Source organism: Pelodiscus sinensis, chromosome 2, assembly GCF_049634645.1.
Source record: "Pelodiscus sinensis isolate JC-2024 chromosome 2, ASM4963464v1, whole genome shotgun sequence".
Classification (NCBI taxonomy): Eukaryota; Metazoa; Chordata; order Testudines; family Trionychidae; genus Pelodiscus; species Pelodiscus sinensis.
The window spans coordinates 54018480-54033587 of NC_134712.1; the positions used below are offsets into that span (position 1 = coordinate 54018480).

The following is a 15108-nucleotide window of genomic DNA, read 5'->3' on the forward strand; positions in this document are numbered from 1 at the left end:
TTCTCATGTTAGTCTCTTTGTAAATCTCCACCCTCCCCCAACCACCAATGAAAGCTCCCCAGAGGCTTCTTAGATAAGACCATTAACTGTCCTGATGACAAGGCTTTAGTTAGTACCAGGTCTCATCATGCAGGAGTTCTTAACTGGATTAGGAAACAAAGGGTCCAGTAATCTAATGCCCATAAGCACTTGGTCAGGCACATTGTTTGTTGAAAACATGGCTTTAAATAAGATAGTATGTGCCTTCTAGCTAGGACTCTATTTTTTGGAAATACAGCCTGGACTAATATTAATTGTAAGTAGCATAGTCTAGGAAGAGGGAAACAACTAAATTAATCCCTACTTTTGCCCTAGTATCTAGGTGCCCCATATTATAGCTCAGGAGCTTTTTATGGTAAAGATTTATTTATTATGTAGCATCAGCAGAAAGCCAAAAAGTAAGAACTTAAGTACTGTAGTCTTTTGTGGTTGCTTAAAATAACTATTTTTAATCTATGTTTAAGTAATGTTAGGGTTTAAGCAAGTTCATGTCTTTTCTTTTAGACTAGCAAAAACACAAAAACCAAATACACAAAAAAAAAAAATACTGAGAGTTGTATGGAAAAGGATTCTCCCTGGCCCCCATCATATACCTATGCTGAAGCACACCAGACTAATTAGGATTTTGTTTATTTAGCACCATGTTGCTGACTCCCCTGTCCTGGAAACATTGATCATTCTAGCTTTTTTGAAAGAAAAGAGTGGCACTCTATCTCCTTATCTGGAATTTGGAATTCAGAGCTTTATTACAATCAGATTCCTTCATCAACTACTGCTTCCCAAATCTCAGTTTTGTTTTGAGCATTTCAGAGCAAAAGAGTAAGCTGAGTTTACTTTTGTGACAGCCAGTTTTATTTACCATCTTTTGAACTCAAGTGAGTCTCTGAACTGTTGCTCAGCTGCTATTTCATATGGAGCATTTTGTTAATGAGGGTCTGCTTTGGGAGAGAATGTGTTCAAATCACAATGGTCAGGTACCCTTCATGGCTCAAACTTTAAAAGATTGCCATTTGTACATGATCACTGGACTCTTTTAGTGTCATTCAGACAAGAAAATAAATAAAAGTAACATGGGAGGGTGTTTAAGAGAACTTCCAGAACAAGTATGCAAGCAACTATTTAAATATCAAACTTACAACGCCACAGCCAGAAAATGAGGGAAATACACAAGCAGATTCTACAGGAAAAAAAAAAAAAGAGAGATTCCAGAAAAAAACAGCCCTCAGCTCATTCTGATATAGCTATATAATTCCTGGCAGCTCTAAGTAAAAGCTTAAGCCAGTTCCTTTCTGAAGGCACTATCACAAAGAATAATTTTTACTTACAATGTAACCATTACAGAAAATACAAGTTCTCTCTAAGCAGATTTGGTAAATTCATTGAGGTATACCAAATACAGTATAGCCTTAAAAACAAACAAAAAAAACCCCAGCACTTTAAAAAACAAACCTGATAGTTTATATAGGGGGATTTGATACAAAGGTTAGTCTATACCCAGTGTATTAATTTCTAAACAAAGTAGCATTAATCAGCACAGTACAAGCCCTAGTATGCATGCAATAACAGTATATAAAGATACTTATTGGCATTACATTGAATGAAATAATTTAGGGTGTGTAAAAAGGGATGCAAATTCTTGAAAAAGGGATGTAAATTAGACACTTCGAAATTGTAAATGAAGCCAGGATTTAAATTTCTCTTGCTTCATTTGCATAATGGCGGCTGTGGGTTTTTTTTTTTGACATAGGGCTTTTCGATTGCCATTTTTTCTATTTAGACAGGGATCTTTTGAAAATAAAACCGTTTTGAAAGATTCTGTAAGCCTTATTTTTTGAGGTGTACAGGATCTTTCGAAAAAGGGTTTTATTTTCAAAAGATCCCCATCTAAACTGCCGTTTTTCTATCAAAGCCCTGTGTCAAAAAATGGTAGCTGCCATTATGCAAATGAAGTGAAAGAAATTTAAATCCCAGCTTCCTTTGCAATTTTGAAGTGTCTAATTTACATCCCTTCCTTTTTCAAGAAAAGGGATGTAGTCTAGACACACCCACAAAGACAAAAGCATCCTTTATATTGTTATAACTTTATACACCCTAGGGGATTAAAGGTATTGTCTATCAATATGGAGATAAAGTGCTGCCAAAAAACTAAAACTAAGATTGTTTAGACAAACTGTAAGCACAGATTTTGAGTGCTTCTGTAACTAGTTAGTGAAAGTCATCTGATCACTGAGACACTTCCACCAGAGGCCTAATTCTGCAGTCTTCACCCAGGCAGGACTTTCATTGCCTTTATTAAGGGCTGTACCATCAGGTTCTATAACATGCAGCAAGTCAGTGCAGGAAATGAGTTCAAATTATTTGAACTATGTAAATGCTAAAGGCCATGTAACCAATATCAGTAAATTAGAACATTGAGATCAATAAGCACTTCAAGCAAACTGCCCAATCATGGTTTAAGTAAAAGGTGGCTCACTTTAATAAACAAACATTGGTCACTATTTAACAAGACATTCTAAAAAAGTAATCACATAATTTGATAGCAATTTACAAGTGAATGATATACATTAAGATACAGAGGTAGAAGTTCACTTTTACAATATTTCACTAACACACAAATTACCAAATTCAAGGCACAATATTGTTTGCTTTACAAAAAATACTGTAAAAATGTCATTTGCTATTCTACAATGCAAATACAATTTTTTGAAAGTCTTTGCACCCTTCCATATTCCACACATAAAAGATGCGTCAAGCAGTAGTTTCTTTTTCTTTTGCTAATGTGTTGGCACAAAACCAGAACTTACATAAACAATTTGTAACTCTGCTGGAGTTGCTTTGTATTTTAGGCAAGAGCCCAGATACAGAAATTTAATACAACTTCCTTGGGAGATTGGGGTGGGGGGTGTTGTGCAGGTGCAGTGGGGATGATGGAAGGAAGATTAAGGAGGAAGAAAAATGTAGTCTCCTAGGGTAGGAGTCTGCCATCCAGAGTGATGGACAGAACACAGAGCACATTTCAAATCAAATGATTTGAAAAAGTCGAATGGCTTAAGCCACAGACTGCATTTCTCAGGATGCCCAATATATTCTCTGAAAATATTCCAAGGACATCTATTTGCCTTTGAATTGGAGATTTACAAATTCCTTTTTAAATACAGAAGGCATGCAGTCGCCACTTAAGAGAATTATACCACAGGTCGACCATGAATCCTTTACAGCTTAGGTTAGCATGTGGAAAGATGCATTCATAATCAGTCCTTGAATTTGCTAAAATGGTCACATGTAGGAGTAGTTTAAATTGCATGAATTTGTTTTAATACATAGAGAAAGAAAAAGCAATTTCTGAAACACTGCATCTTCTAGCTGTAAACAGCTTTTAAACATTGGCAGTCTGAGGAAAAGATTTCACACAGTGCATCTCTACAAAAAGTAGTATAACTAGCTTTACTGTACATACAGTAATAGTCTAAAGGACAATGGCAGCTACATTTTAGATTCACTTTACCTATCACATTTTCCAAGTACTCTATAGTCAGTTTATTTACAGCATGTAAAAAAAACCCATTGATTTTTTGTAACTACAATACACAGGTTTAAGATCGAAGAGAATGCCACAGCAAAATGTTGACATTTGCATCAGCTGGATGCAAGTGCACTTCAAAATTCAGTCATGTAACATTTTTGATTATAGTCAGCTATAAATGCCAGTCCATATAAAAGTGTTAAATTCCATTTTTTGCTTCATTGTTGTTTGTAGCCTGTTTTCTTTGAGCAATGAAAGGGTACATACACTTGTCTGCTCCCAAGAACCGGTACATGCACACAACTGCTTCAAAGGGCAAGATGCTGAAGAAAAAGGGGAAAGGTTACAAATCTGATATATGGTAGTAGAATGAAACTTATTCTGTACCATGATCACTTTTTTGGAAACTTAGTTTAGCCATTTCTGGGCTATTGAAGGGGCTAAACATTTATGTTTCTCATTTCACTACGATATTTATGAAGAGAATAAAAATGCAAGCCAGCTCAAACTACTTAGCCTCTTTTTTTAATCTCCTACTCATTTTCAAGACTTTAGCATGGAACCCCTACATCCGCCTTGTGACCTAACGGATGCTGCCTCTGTCTCTTTTTTGTTTAGTAACAAAAAGTTTGCTAAAATCTAATCCTCCCTTCAAAGCAGTGTTAATGTGTAATGGCTTATTTTGTTGAGACACAAGACACCCAAACAACTGTAGAGGTATAGATGTGCAATAACTATTAGCTTAATCACTTCTTGTCTCTGGCAATACATATCCCTGTCCTTTGGGCCTAATTATCCCTCCCATAGAAGGTATTCCAGAATAAGGAGGAGTCAGGTTCCCCACAGTCTTCTCCAAGGAAATTCCAGTGGGGAAAACAGGCTTTCTACACCCCTTCTTTCACCTATACATATTTATATTACTATAGCAACCAGAAACCCTAGTCATGGACCAGGACCCGACCACACTTAAGTATCAAGTAAGCTGTTGGGGAGCTGAATGACTGTCAGATCGGGACCAATGAGGCACACAGCAGAATCTGAGCTCTTAGAATTCAACTCCTCCGTTGCTGGAGAACTGGGAAGTAGATGTTGTGGATGCAGGTTCTATTGCTGCTGGTAGCATTGCTTGTGCAGTAACACTGAAAAGCCTTAGCTCTAACTTGCTGGCTGGGGTGTGAATTGCACAGAAGCTGCTGGCAAGACCTTTGATCTCCCTGTTGGAAAGCTGGAGTGCTGAATGGGAGACAGCAGGAAGGGCCTTTGATCTGGCTGCTGATGCTGCATGGAGCACTGTCTGTGCAACTTCTGAGCACTGAAGCAGACTCAGAAGAAACCACTAAGCATGCTGCTGCAGCCCATTGTAAAGGATTTGCAGATAAAGCTTCCTACTTGTTGCGATAGGCACAGTCTTCCTCTTAAGAAGGTTGGACATGATTCCGAAGAACAATACATCTCAGAAGCAGCATGCTTAATGCTTGTTCACTTCAGGAAAAGGGGAGCTGTTGTGTTACAAATAAACTAAGTCCAAAATCCTCACAAGAAGGCAAGAAAGGGTTAAAAAAGGAACTTTGCCAAATTGTAAACATGTTTCCGATGTGCTGCATACTGGATTAAATCTAAGAATAGATCATCGGCAGATCTGTCAAAAAGCAGCATGAATGGAACATTGTTCAAGTGGGTGGAATCTATTCAACTCCTTATGAGCAATTGATCTGGTTCTGCCCCTAATATTGAGCAGTGCTGGAATGGCTGGCTTAGCTACAGAGAACAGAGCTCCCGCACTTAAAAAAAAAAAAAAAAAAAAAAAAAAAATCACTCGACTGGGTAAGTAGAAGGACGGTTTCTGTTCCCCTGAACTTTTAAAGTGATTAGTAGGTTTTGCCTGCAGATTTTCCCCTTCTCCCACAAGATCTGTGCAGATCCCAGGGAATGTGTATGAGGTTAGGGCCTCCGCATCAACTCTGGAATTGGCTACTACAGATTCTTTTCTGGTAGCTATCTCAGGACCCTCCCATAAATGGAGTTCTACAGTGTGAAAGATGATTGCAGTGAAATTAGTGGAGCCTCAGGAAAAGTAAACAGAGAAAAATAAATGTCTCCTGGCCATCCCACTCATCATACAAGTCCCCAGATCCATGCAGCTCATGTTGTGGAAAGTGATCTCGTGAATAAAATGAGAGATCCATGCATAGAAATCCAGGGAAACAGGCCTCTGACTAAGCTTTTTGGATTTAAAGCTGTACATTTGTCTGAAGTGCTTAATAGCTAGTATTTCAAAAGATACCTTTTCATGAAGGTTACCATGTACATCAAGCGAGGTGTGCAAATCATAGGCTGATCTGTGAGGATAGCTCTCATAGCCTGCTTTACACAGTAGTCTGGCTTCAGAGGTGGGAGGAAAGGTTCAATTTCTTTTCTGAAATATTTCATTTTTAAAAACAGGTTGACAATAGTACATATTTTGGTAATAGGTATTAATAAAGCAAAGTGGAGTTTGTCTAGCTTACTTCTTTAGAGTATCTAAACCTAATTCTTTAATACTCAAGTAGCACCAACTTTTCACACATAATAGAAGAACATGTGATCAAATTAAGTACCATTGTAATTCAATATTAAGAGCTTCATTAAGTGTATGAAAAATTGCTTCAGGTAAAGACAAACTTAGTATTTTTCCTGGCACAGATCCCTTCTAGGACTACTGTTAGAAAATGCACACAGGAGATGAACACCACTTACCATAGATAAAGTAATGAATATGTTTATAGCACTACAACCAAGGATGTCAGAGAGCTTTAAGAAAAAAAATAGACAAGTATTTTTACTTCAAAAACGGAAGATGAACTTGAGGGAAACAATTCAACTTGCTAAGGATCACACAGCAAAATCAGCTCTTGAGATTATGGATAATGAGTCAATAAGCTTTTAAAATCACTAGAACTTTTGAGGTACTGGAATAAATTTATTTTGACTAACATTTTACTTCCAGCATAATAGATGACATGAGGAAAAAATTCAACAGTACACTACACAGTAGATACATTTCTCTACACATGACTATTTCCCATTAGAAGTCAGTAACTGGACATACACTGCACCAGCACCTACCCTGAAGTGATGTGTTTCAACTCACACTCATCTTTCTTCTCAGTGAGTAGCAGTAGTTAAATGAACAAAGGTACTGCAGTTGTCATTTTACCTGTTTTTTCCTTTCCTACTAATTTGTAAACCCAAACCTCAATATTTTTGTGTTTTGTTTGGGGGGAAAAAAAAAGGTGCTCAGAATTAAAGTATTAAAGAAGAGAGTGCGAGTGGTGTGGAAGACAGAAGGGAGAAAGAATATGCTGTTGGGTCTACTCACCTGATTCTACATCCTCTAAACATTCCTGTGTCTACAAGATAAGGGCAGACCAGGGTTGTTTTAATGCCATCTTTGTCAGCAGCCTTCAATTCATGGCTCAAAGATTCATGGAAACCCACAGCTCCGAATTTGCTGGCACAATAATCCTACATAGGCAATGAATAAAAGAAGAATATATCACCATGAAGAGTATAACAGATTGAATGAGACTATCCTTTTATCTCTTCAAAGTTGAAGGTGATGTAACAGAGTAAATAATATTAAAAAGGAAAGCCATATTTGATGTGGCTCTGCAGATCTATTTTCAAAGCAGCAACACAATGAAAGATATATCAGAATCCATGCATCACGTTACTTTTAGGGCAGTTAACACAAGAACTCAAAGCAGACAAACTTGAATTAAATATCAAGGAGATGCCCTTTGAAGTGTATTTAAGTGGCCTTATTCAGCAAAACTATACTGACAAGCCAGACTGCTTAAAACAAAGGTTAGAACAAGAGACAAAGTTGCTAATGACACTACTTTTAGAGTCAGGTTCTGAGAGTGCATAGTCCTTGGTCCAGAAACTCCCTATTTTTAACTCTAACTTTAGCACATCACTTAAAATGCTATGGAGCCCTGGGCAAGTTACTTTAAGTTTTGCCTCAACTGTAAGATGCATATAGCTTTCCTCTCTGAGATATTATGTGGATTGAAGGCCAAGAGTTACCTAGTACTGTACATAGCTTCAATACTAAAGTTTCTGTTAGGATCATCCAGTAGAGAAATACTAGACTAATGATGAGTTCAAGCATACTCCCTAGGCCATATATGAGCACACTGGAAACATTTAAGATGGGGTCCTAGAATCCATCATGAAGTCTTGAGAGCTATGCCCAAGTTATGTTTTACTTCTAGTCAGGGACTCCTGTTAATTCAGAGATATTAATGAGCCAGCCCCCAGAAAAGCTTCTACAACTCTCGAGTGTTGCCAGTGTTTTGCTGGCCAAATGGATTAATTTTCAGTGATTATAATTATTTGCTATGATTGTAATGGCATGGCTTTAGCTCATGCTCGTTGCTTTCCAACCCCTTGGCTCCCAATACAACTGCAGTATACTAAAATCTTATTACTTATTCTGATGCACCAACATAGGTTCTACAAAAAGGCCAAGATTCAAAATTGATGCTGGTTTGAGGGGCCCAATCAAGATCAGTGATAATCACTTCCTGAAATATTAAGCCCCTTTAAGAGGTCTCAGGGTCGGCACCCAAAAAAGTCAATTGTCACTCCTAAAAATCTTGTCCTAAAAACTCCAAATGTAGTGTTAAGACACTTATGCTTACCCTTCAGACATGAATGAAGGGTACTGTTATACCCCCCAATCATACATGTTGTGACAATGCACAAACTAGCAACTATACAACTATGGTGCTTTTGGACACTGCATTTGTTGATTTACAGTACATTGCATTGGCAGTGGTTTCTATCTATAGTCTCTGAGGCCATGTCTACACTTATACTAGTTAAAACCTGCTAAATTGAACGTTGAGGCCACATCCAGTCAGCACCAGTACTCCTCGTGGTTACAAGGATAAGGGAAGCTGATGAGAACATTTGCTTCCATCAACTTCCCACTATGAAGACTGTGCCAAGCTCAGCTTAAGGTACATCAACTCCAGCTATGTTATTTACATAGCTGGATTTATGCCTCTTAAGCCAACCTTCTAGGTCTAGTCTAGACCTAGCCTTAGGAAGGTACTTCAGAGATTAGGGATATGAAAGTCTACAGGTACACACGGTACAACTGGGCTCATCGGTTAACTACATGCCCCTCCCCCCCCCCCCCCGCTGCTCTGTATCAGAAGGGGGGGGAGAGTAGGAGGGGCAGTGTGCATGGGGAGCTAGATTTTAAGCTGGCAGCCTACACCTGCCAACTCCTGTAGAGCCACCTACCCTCTGCTGCTGACTTCATGAGAAAGGGGGCGGCCCCCCTGTGTGTAAACCTGTAACTGCTGAAAATTTCAGTGATTACAGGTTTACAAAAAACAAACATTTTTTAACATCCCTACTAGAGATGTTCAGTGTGAGCCTATATGGAGTTTTCACAAGAGACTTCTGCTAGATCTTTCAATCTGCTAGTTAATTTTTTTTTTCCCACCAAAGACATTAAAGAATTATTTCTGAATACAGTCAGTAAAACTGAAGTGGGCAAAAATAAAAAATAAAAAGAAGCCAATGCAATTTTTTTTCCTCCATAGAGGATGGTTAGGTTTGGCAGAATTCAATATTTACTGTTTTGATAATTTTAGTGGAAAATACTGAGGTTTGTTTTAAAGCATTTATTGTGAGTTTCATTTTATTTAAATTTTCACAGTTGTAGAAAACTGAGCAGTGGCAGTCAGACCAATTATTTAATGATATTGAGATTCAAATAAACTAAAGCTTTGCAACTGTTAAAACAAATTGTGAACATCACATGTCAAAAGACAAGTAAATATCTGTAAAATACACAAATATTTTTCCTGAGCAATATTTTTACGATTTTGCCTATTTGTAATTCGACAGGTCTTTTTATTAGTTTGTGTGAATACAGTGAAATTTACGTTTACTGACAAAAACCGAATCCTTCCAAACCTACTTATGCTACGTTGTTGACAACAGGAAAAGGCATTTATCATGTGTGACAAAGCAACATGTGATTTTTCTACATAGTTAAACAAACCTCCACTCCAGCAGTACTGAACAAACCCAGGGAGCTTGCAACTGTCACGATGTGCCCATGATTCATCTCCAGCATCTTGGGAAGGAATGCTTTAGTGGTCTATACATGAAAGAGAGAGTGCACGCAAGTCTATTACTGTAAGAATAAAGCATTAGTCATTCTAAACTTCTATTCAATGTGATTACACATGATTTTGAACTTTGAAGTTTCCAAAAGTTAATGCCAACAGAAAAACCATACTATTTTCATCACATCAAACTATGGGGCAGAGGGGTTAGTCTGTGAAACTCAAAGGTTAAAGGATCATTTCAACTCAGATATGTTTATTTTTCTAAAAGAGACTTTTTTTCCAGGTGATTAGTTTGACCCTAAAATTGAAGTCAATTCTTATAAAAAGGTAAGGAAAGTGTTTAATTACACCATGTCTGTGTTAAGAGTTGAGACAACTGGATTTGCTTGCTGGCCAGATGTCTTGTAAATTGGGAGGTTCTTGTGATTTTTATCTGGATTTATTCATTATCTTTTTGTTCATTTTACAAGAGCAGAAAACGTTGTCTCCAGTATTTTGGTTATATTATCGTCCACATATAAACTAAACTACTTACCTGCTAATCTGAACTACTAATCTCATGGCTATTGGCATATATAAGCATTGTTACAATAAAAACAAATATATTGTTCATTATAAGACTTAAGAGAGTTTCAAAATTCATCAATAAAACTTCACTTAAACTACAAGCTTTGCATGTGTGATTTAGTCCACTTCAATTTTACCATGGGTTATTGCACTTAGTCTGTTCAATCTTTTAACTCTAAGGCCACGTCTCTACTGGCATGTTACTGTGCAATAAATCAGTCCCCAGCACTATAACTTTTGCAGTGTCCACACTGCAAAGACACTTTGTGGAACAAGTGTGCACTGTTAGTGCGCTCTAGGTAAACCTCTGCAAGAAACAGAACTTTCTGTGCTCTGGATAGAGCACTGTGGTGCCAGTGTGGATATTGTGGTATAGTACTGCATTCTGGATGGCCTTCGGCATCCACAATGCCTGTTCTTGACTCTCTGGTTATCTGTTTCAACTCTTCTGCTCTGCTCTCAGGTGACTAACCCAGACCCACCCTTTATGTTTTTGGAAATCTGAAAGTCTTCTTCCTGTTTGCTCGGCAACGCATGGTGCATTCTTAGCTCATCTTTCCAGCTGGCCATGCCTACTCCACGTACCAGGAGACCCCTTGCTTGGAGCCATGCTGAAGTTCTGGATCTCATCAGTGTTTGGGAGAGGAGGCAATCCAGCCCCAGCCATATTCCAGCCACAGGAATTATAATACCTACAGGCACATCTTTAAATGCATAACCGAAAGGGGCCCTTACTGGGACATATGGCATCCACTGCTTGTCATCCTGAGCTTGCATGACTATGTGATCCCACCACTCAATGTTTGTTTCCTGAGTCCAAAAACGGTGTTCCACTGTAGTCAGCACTTCTGTGAATGCCACAAGAAATCTGACGTATGAACGCTACACGGACTACTCATCACTTTGCAGCTTCAGAAATAACTTGACTGCCATTTGTGATGTATTAGTCAGCACTTTTGTCAACAGCTGCAGATCTATACCCACAGCCCAAGGAGGAAGAGCGTGCAGCACAGAAGCTGTTGAAAGATGGAGCCAAATGTGGACAGAAAAACAGGGGTTGCTGGGACGTGAAGCAATGCTCCATGAGGCATTGGGACAGAACCCAGAATTCCCACACCTGCCTACAAACCTCTGTGGCAAAAGAGGAAGAGGTACTCTGTGGACTAGCTTCCCAGAGTGCACTGTTCCTAAAGTCACTGGAACTGCAGTGTGAGCAGTGCTGTAACTGACAGTGCTTTACATCTGGCAATTTAAACTAGCCTTTTTAGCCCTTTAGACTAGCTCTTCCAGCACTCTATGTAAACCACCTGTGCTCCCCGCACTGTAGCTGGATTCACACTGGCATTTTACAGTGCTGTAAATTACTGCACTCAGGCGGAGATGTTTTTTCACACCCGAGCCAGAAAGTTGTAGCCCTGTAAAATGCCAAGGTAGACATAGCCTCAGACTGGATTGAATATCCTATTATGCCCAGAAGCAAATATAAACTCTATACATACTAAAATAGTTAGCTACCCAATTACTGTTTTGCAAGTAGTCACATGCTTCTACTCTGAGAAGAATCAAAATTTAAAGTCTCTCTGAAAGCACCTGCTTGGGATTAATAGAAAGATGTTCCATGGCAGTTACAACCCTCCCCAAAACAGACTACTGGTACAATATTTTAGTGAAAATTCTGTTAGTTGTGATTTACATTAAATTCTAGCACAATAGAATGGATCAAGGTGTTCTTAAACAATGGGTAACTGCAGATAGTTTTAAGAACAGAGGAAGTTATTAATTTTAGAAGCATATTTCTGGGTTAATAAGCAGGTCCCATGAAAATCCTACCAGCAATTCTTGATCTCAACATAATTCTTGATCTCTAGTAGGGCCATTATTCTAATCTACGCAGTCAATGCCACTGAGGGCCGTTTCAAAATTGTTTTAGTCTTCTCCAAAAACAAAACTTCAAGAATAAAACTGTGATCCAGGCCTGAAGCACATAAGAGCTTCAATAAGCATTTGCTACTTAATTGATGTCAGCTGCATACTTTAAAGTATAAAACTACAGCTGAAACCATCCAATTCCATTCTTACGCTATCTGCATTTTCTAATCAGACGTCAGGACAGTTTTGCTTCAACAATTTTCACATGTTTTTGTGCTACATTTTTGCCTGCAGGTATTAAATGACTAATCCAAACCCAACTCCACACAAAAGAACATTTTCACTGGACAGCTGGCAAGTGACAAATTAAACAGCCCCAACTCCTTGCCTCTTCTATTGATTCCCATATATCTTTTAGATTCTTTCAGCCATATAATTAATTTTTCCCCAGAAAGTCTGAAGTGAGCTCCCTCCTGTTTATTCTTCATCTCATGGCAGACCCTGGTAAACCTCTTATGGAGTTTGAAACAACAGTTCAGTTCACTTGCCAGACTAATCTGTGCCAGGCACAGAGAGTTCCAACTTCTCTTCCCATGCTGCATGGCAACAGAACCACTTGTTCTAGGGCAGCACGGTCTGAAGTGTAACAGGCTTTGCCCTGAGGGTACAGTTGTTTTAGTGTGCATTCCAGCCTGATAACTTAGAAGAGTGTCAGAGAAGAAGTGTCCTACAAAATCATTCTCTTCTAAATTTGAAGTGGATGGGAATTAGCAGAAATACACCAGAAGTTTGATACAATATAGATTGTTTCAACTGGCCAGAGGCCCATTACAATGGGCTGAAAGCAATGTTGCTTCCTCTACTTATGTATCTGAATTCTGAGATGAAAGTTTTCAGCTCATGGAAGGCCCCAAAATTACAATAAAAATAGACACACAAGATGGGTGAAGTAATATTGTTATGGGATCAACTTCTGCTACAACTGTACTTCATGCAATAAAAAACAGATGCAATACTTAAACTAATAGAGTTCAGAGTAATCTAAACAGTTGGCTTAGATCGTTTTTAGCTTTTGAGTTGTCATATGCTGTCAAATCCCAGATGTGCATTTTAACTGGGGTAGTGTCCCCTTTTAAAATATGAGCCCCAATAGCTTGTATGGGCAGCAATAATTGCTACCACTCGGCTACAAGCATTCCATGTAGACTTCTCTTTTCAATTTGACCTTCCTCTTAAGTTGCTTCAAAGGGCAGATTTTACCCCTGCTGCAAGCTGGGTTTATCCCTTCAAAAAACCTGCAAATGCCCTTTGATTTCTGCATTGAGGCCAGTACTTCCGCAAAGCCTAGTGGTCCACTCCCTTCTTTATGAGAGTCATGATGCCATATGGTCCCTATAGGAATCTGCCACAAACCCTCTTGAATAAGGACATTATTGCTGGTTCCATCAACAGCTTTCATTCAGAAGTTTAGACTGCCCAGGTCATTTCAGAATCTACTGCTCCCATCTCATGTTCCCACCAACTACAGAGCCTCATTATGCAAAGTGAAAGTAGAGCTCTTGGTACAGTGGAAGGGTTACTTTTGAACCAGAATGTTTCTGCTTTTTGGAAGTTTTTTTGTTTTGTAGTGAAAGGGGTGCATGTGACCTATCAAACAATAGACAAATCTATTCCACCTTAGAATCTGATGTGGTTCCTTCGACTGTATGTTGCTCATGATTTTTTAAAAAGTTTAACAAAACAGTGTAACAATTAGGATGTGTCCATAAGTAATGTTGAGATTTATTTTATATATAATAGCTCTATGGGGAAAAAAATCTAAGTACATTTATTACATTAAAGGCATTCCTCAACACAAACTATCCAGTCGCTTCATCAATTTATAGTCAAGGAAAGTAACTGGGGATTAGACATGTAAAAAGGCTCTTTCACCCTCAAAAGGCTCATTCTTATCATATTTCACTCCTTCAAAATCTGAGAATACAGATGTTTTTGCAGTATGTCCTCAAGATCAGATTTGGTCCATCCTGAACTAAAAAGAAATAGAGAACACCTTGCTAACAATCCCCATTAAACTAATTTCTATTGGTGAGTGACAAGCTTTTGGGCTTACATAGAGTTCTTCCTCAGGTCAGGAAAACATACTGAAGAAGAGCTTTGCAGAAACTTGAAAGGTTGTCTCAGCCTTTCAGAATTTAGTCATTTAAAACAAAAATCTCAGCCATCTTGTCTCTAATATCCTGGGACTGACTCCACCACCACCACCACCATTCCAACCCTCAATACAGACAGCTGGAAATACACACTTGTTCAGCTACAGACCAACCACTCCAACAGACATATTGTATAGAGAAAGGTGGTCTCGCACCATTAAAGGGTCTTATCAACCAAAAGTAACACCAGCCCGAAGCTATTTAGCAACACCTGCAAATCCTACAATGCCAAAGTCATTTCTTTGCACATACAGGCAGTCCCCGGGTTACATGGATCCGACTTACATCAGATCCCTACTTACAAACGGGGTGAGGCAACCCCGCACTAGCTGCTTCCCCCCAGCAGTCCAGGGAGACGCGAAGCTAGCGTCCCCCCCCTCCACCTGGCAGACCAGGGAGACGCGGAGCGGCTTTTCTCAGCAGACACCTCAGCTTGAGAATAAAGGACTGAGGGAAGTGAGGTGTGGGAGAATAAAACTGAGCTCTGGAGAAATGTTTGGCTAGAGTTTCCCCTACAATATGTACCAGTTCCGACTTACATACAAATTCAACTTAAGAACAAACCTACAGTCCCTATCTTGTACGTAACCCGGGGACTGCCTGTACTAAAATAGTCTGTTCACCAAGAAGGTACCTGTAATATGCCTCAGATTCCATTTGTTAAATATATTTAAAGGATATTTCACTACAATAGTTTAATAAAAATGAAGGCACAAATGTCACTTGCCAAGTTGGCATCTGAAATAAGCCGTCAGGCATACAT

General features: G+C 38.8%; 1 protein-coding gene across 2 annotated transcripts in view; it reads right to left on the minus strand.

The window, feature by feature from the left end:
* Window positions 1-2485: 2485 nt before the first annotated feature.
* RDH10 (retinol dehydrogenase 10) overlaps window positions 2486-15108 on the minus strand; it is a 46459-nt gene continuing 33836 nt past the window's right edge. For both annotated transcript variants that reach the window (XM_075920522.1, XM_075920521.1), the window contains exons 3-6: window positions 9627-9725; window positions 6921-7066; window positions 5847-5978; window positions 2486-3885 (exon numbers count right to left, since the gene is read on the minus strand). In XM_075920522.1, the coding sequence (XP_075776637.1) occupies window positions 3762-3885; window positions 5847-5978; window positions 6921-7066; window positions 9627-9725 (501 nt within the window). In that variant the 3' untranslated portion in view covers window positions 2486-3761. The remainder of the gene's footprint in view (window positions 3886-5846; window positions 5979-6920; window positions 7067-9626; window positions 9726-15108) is intronic.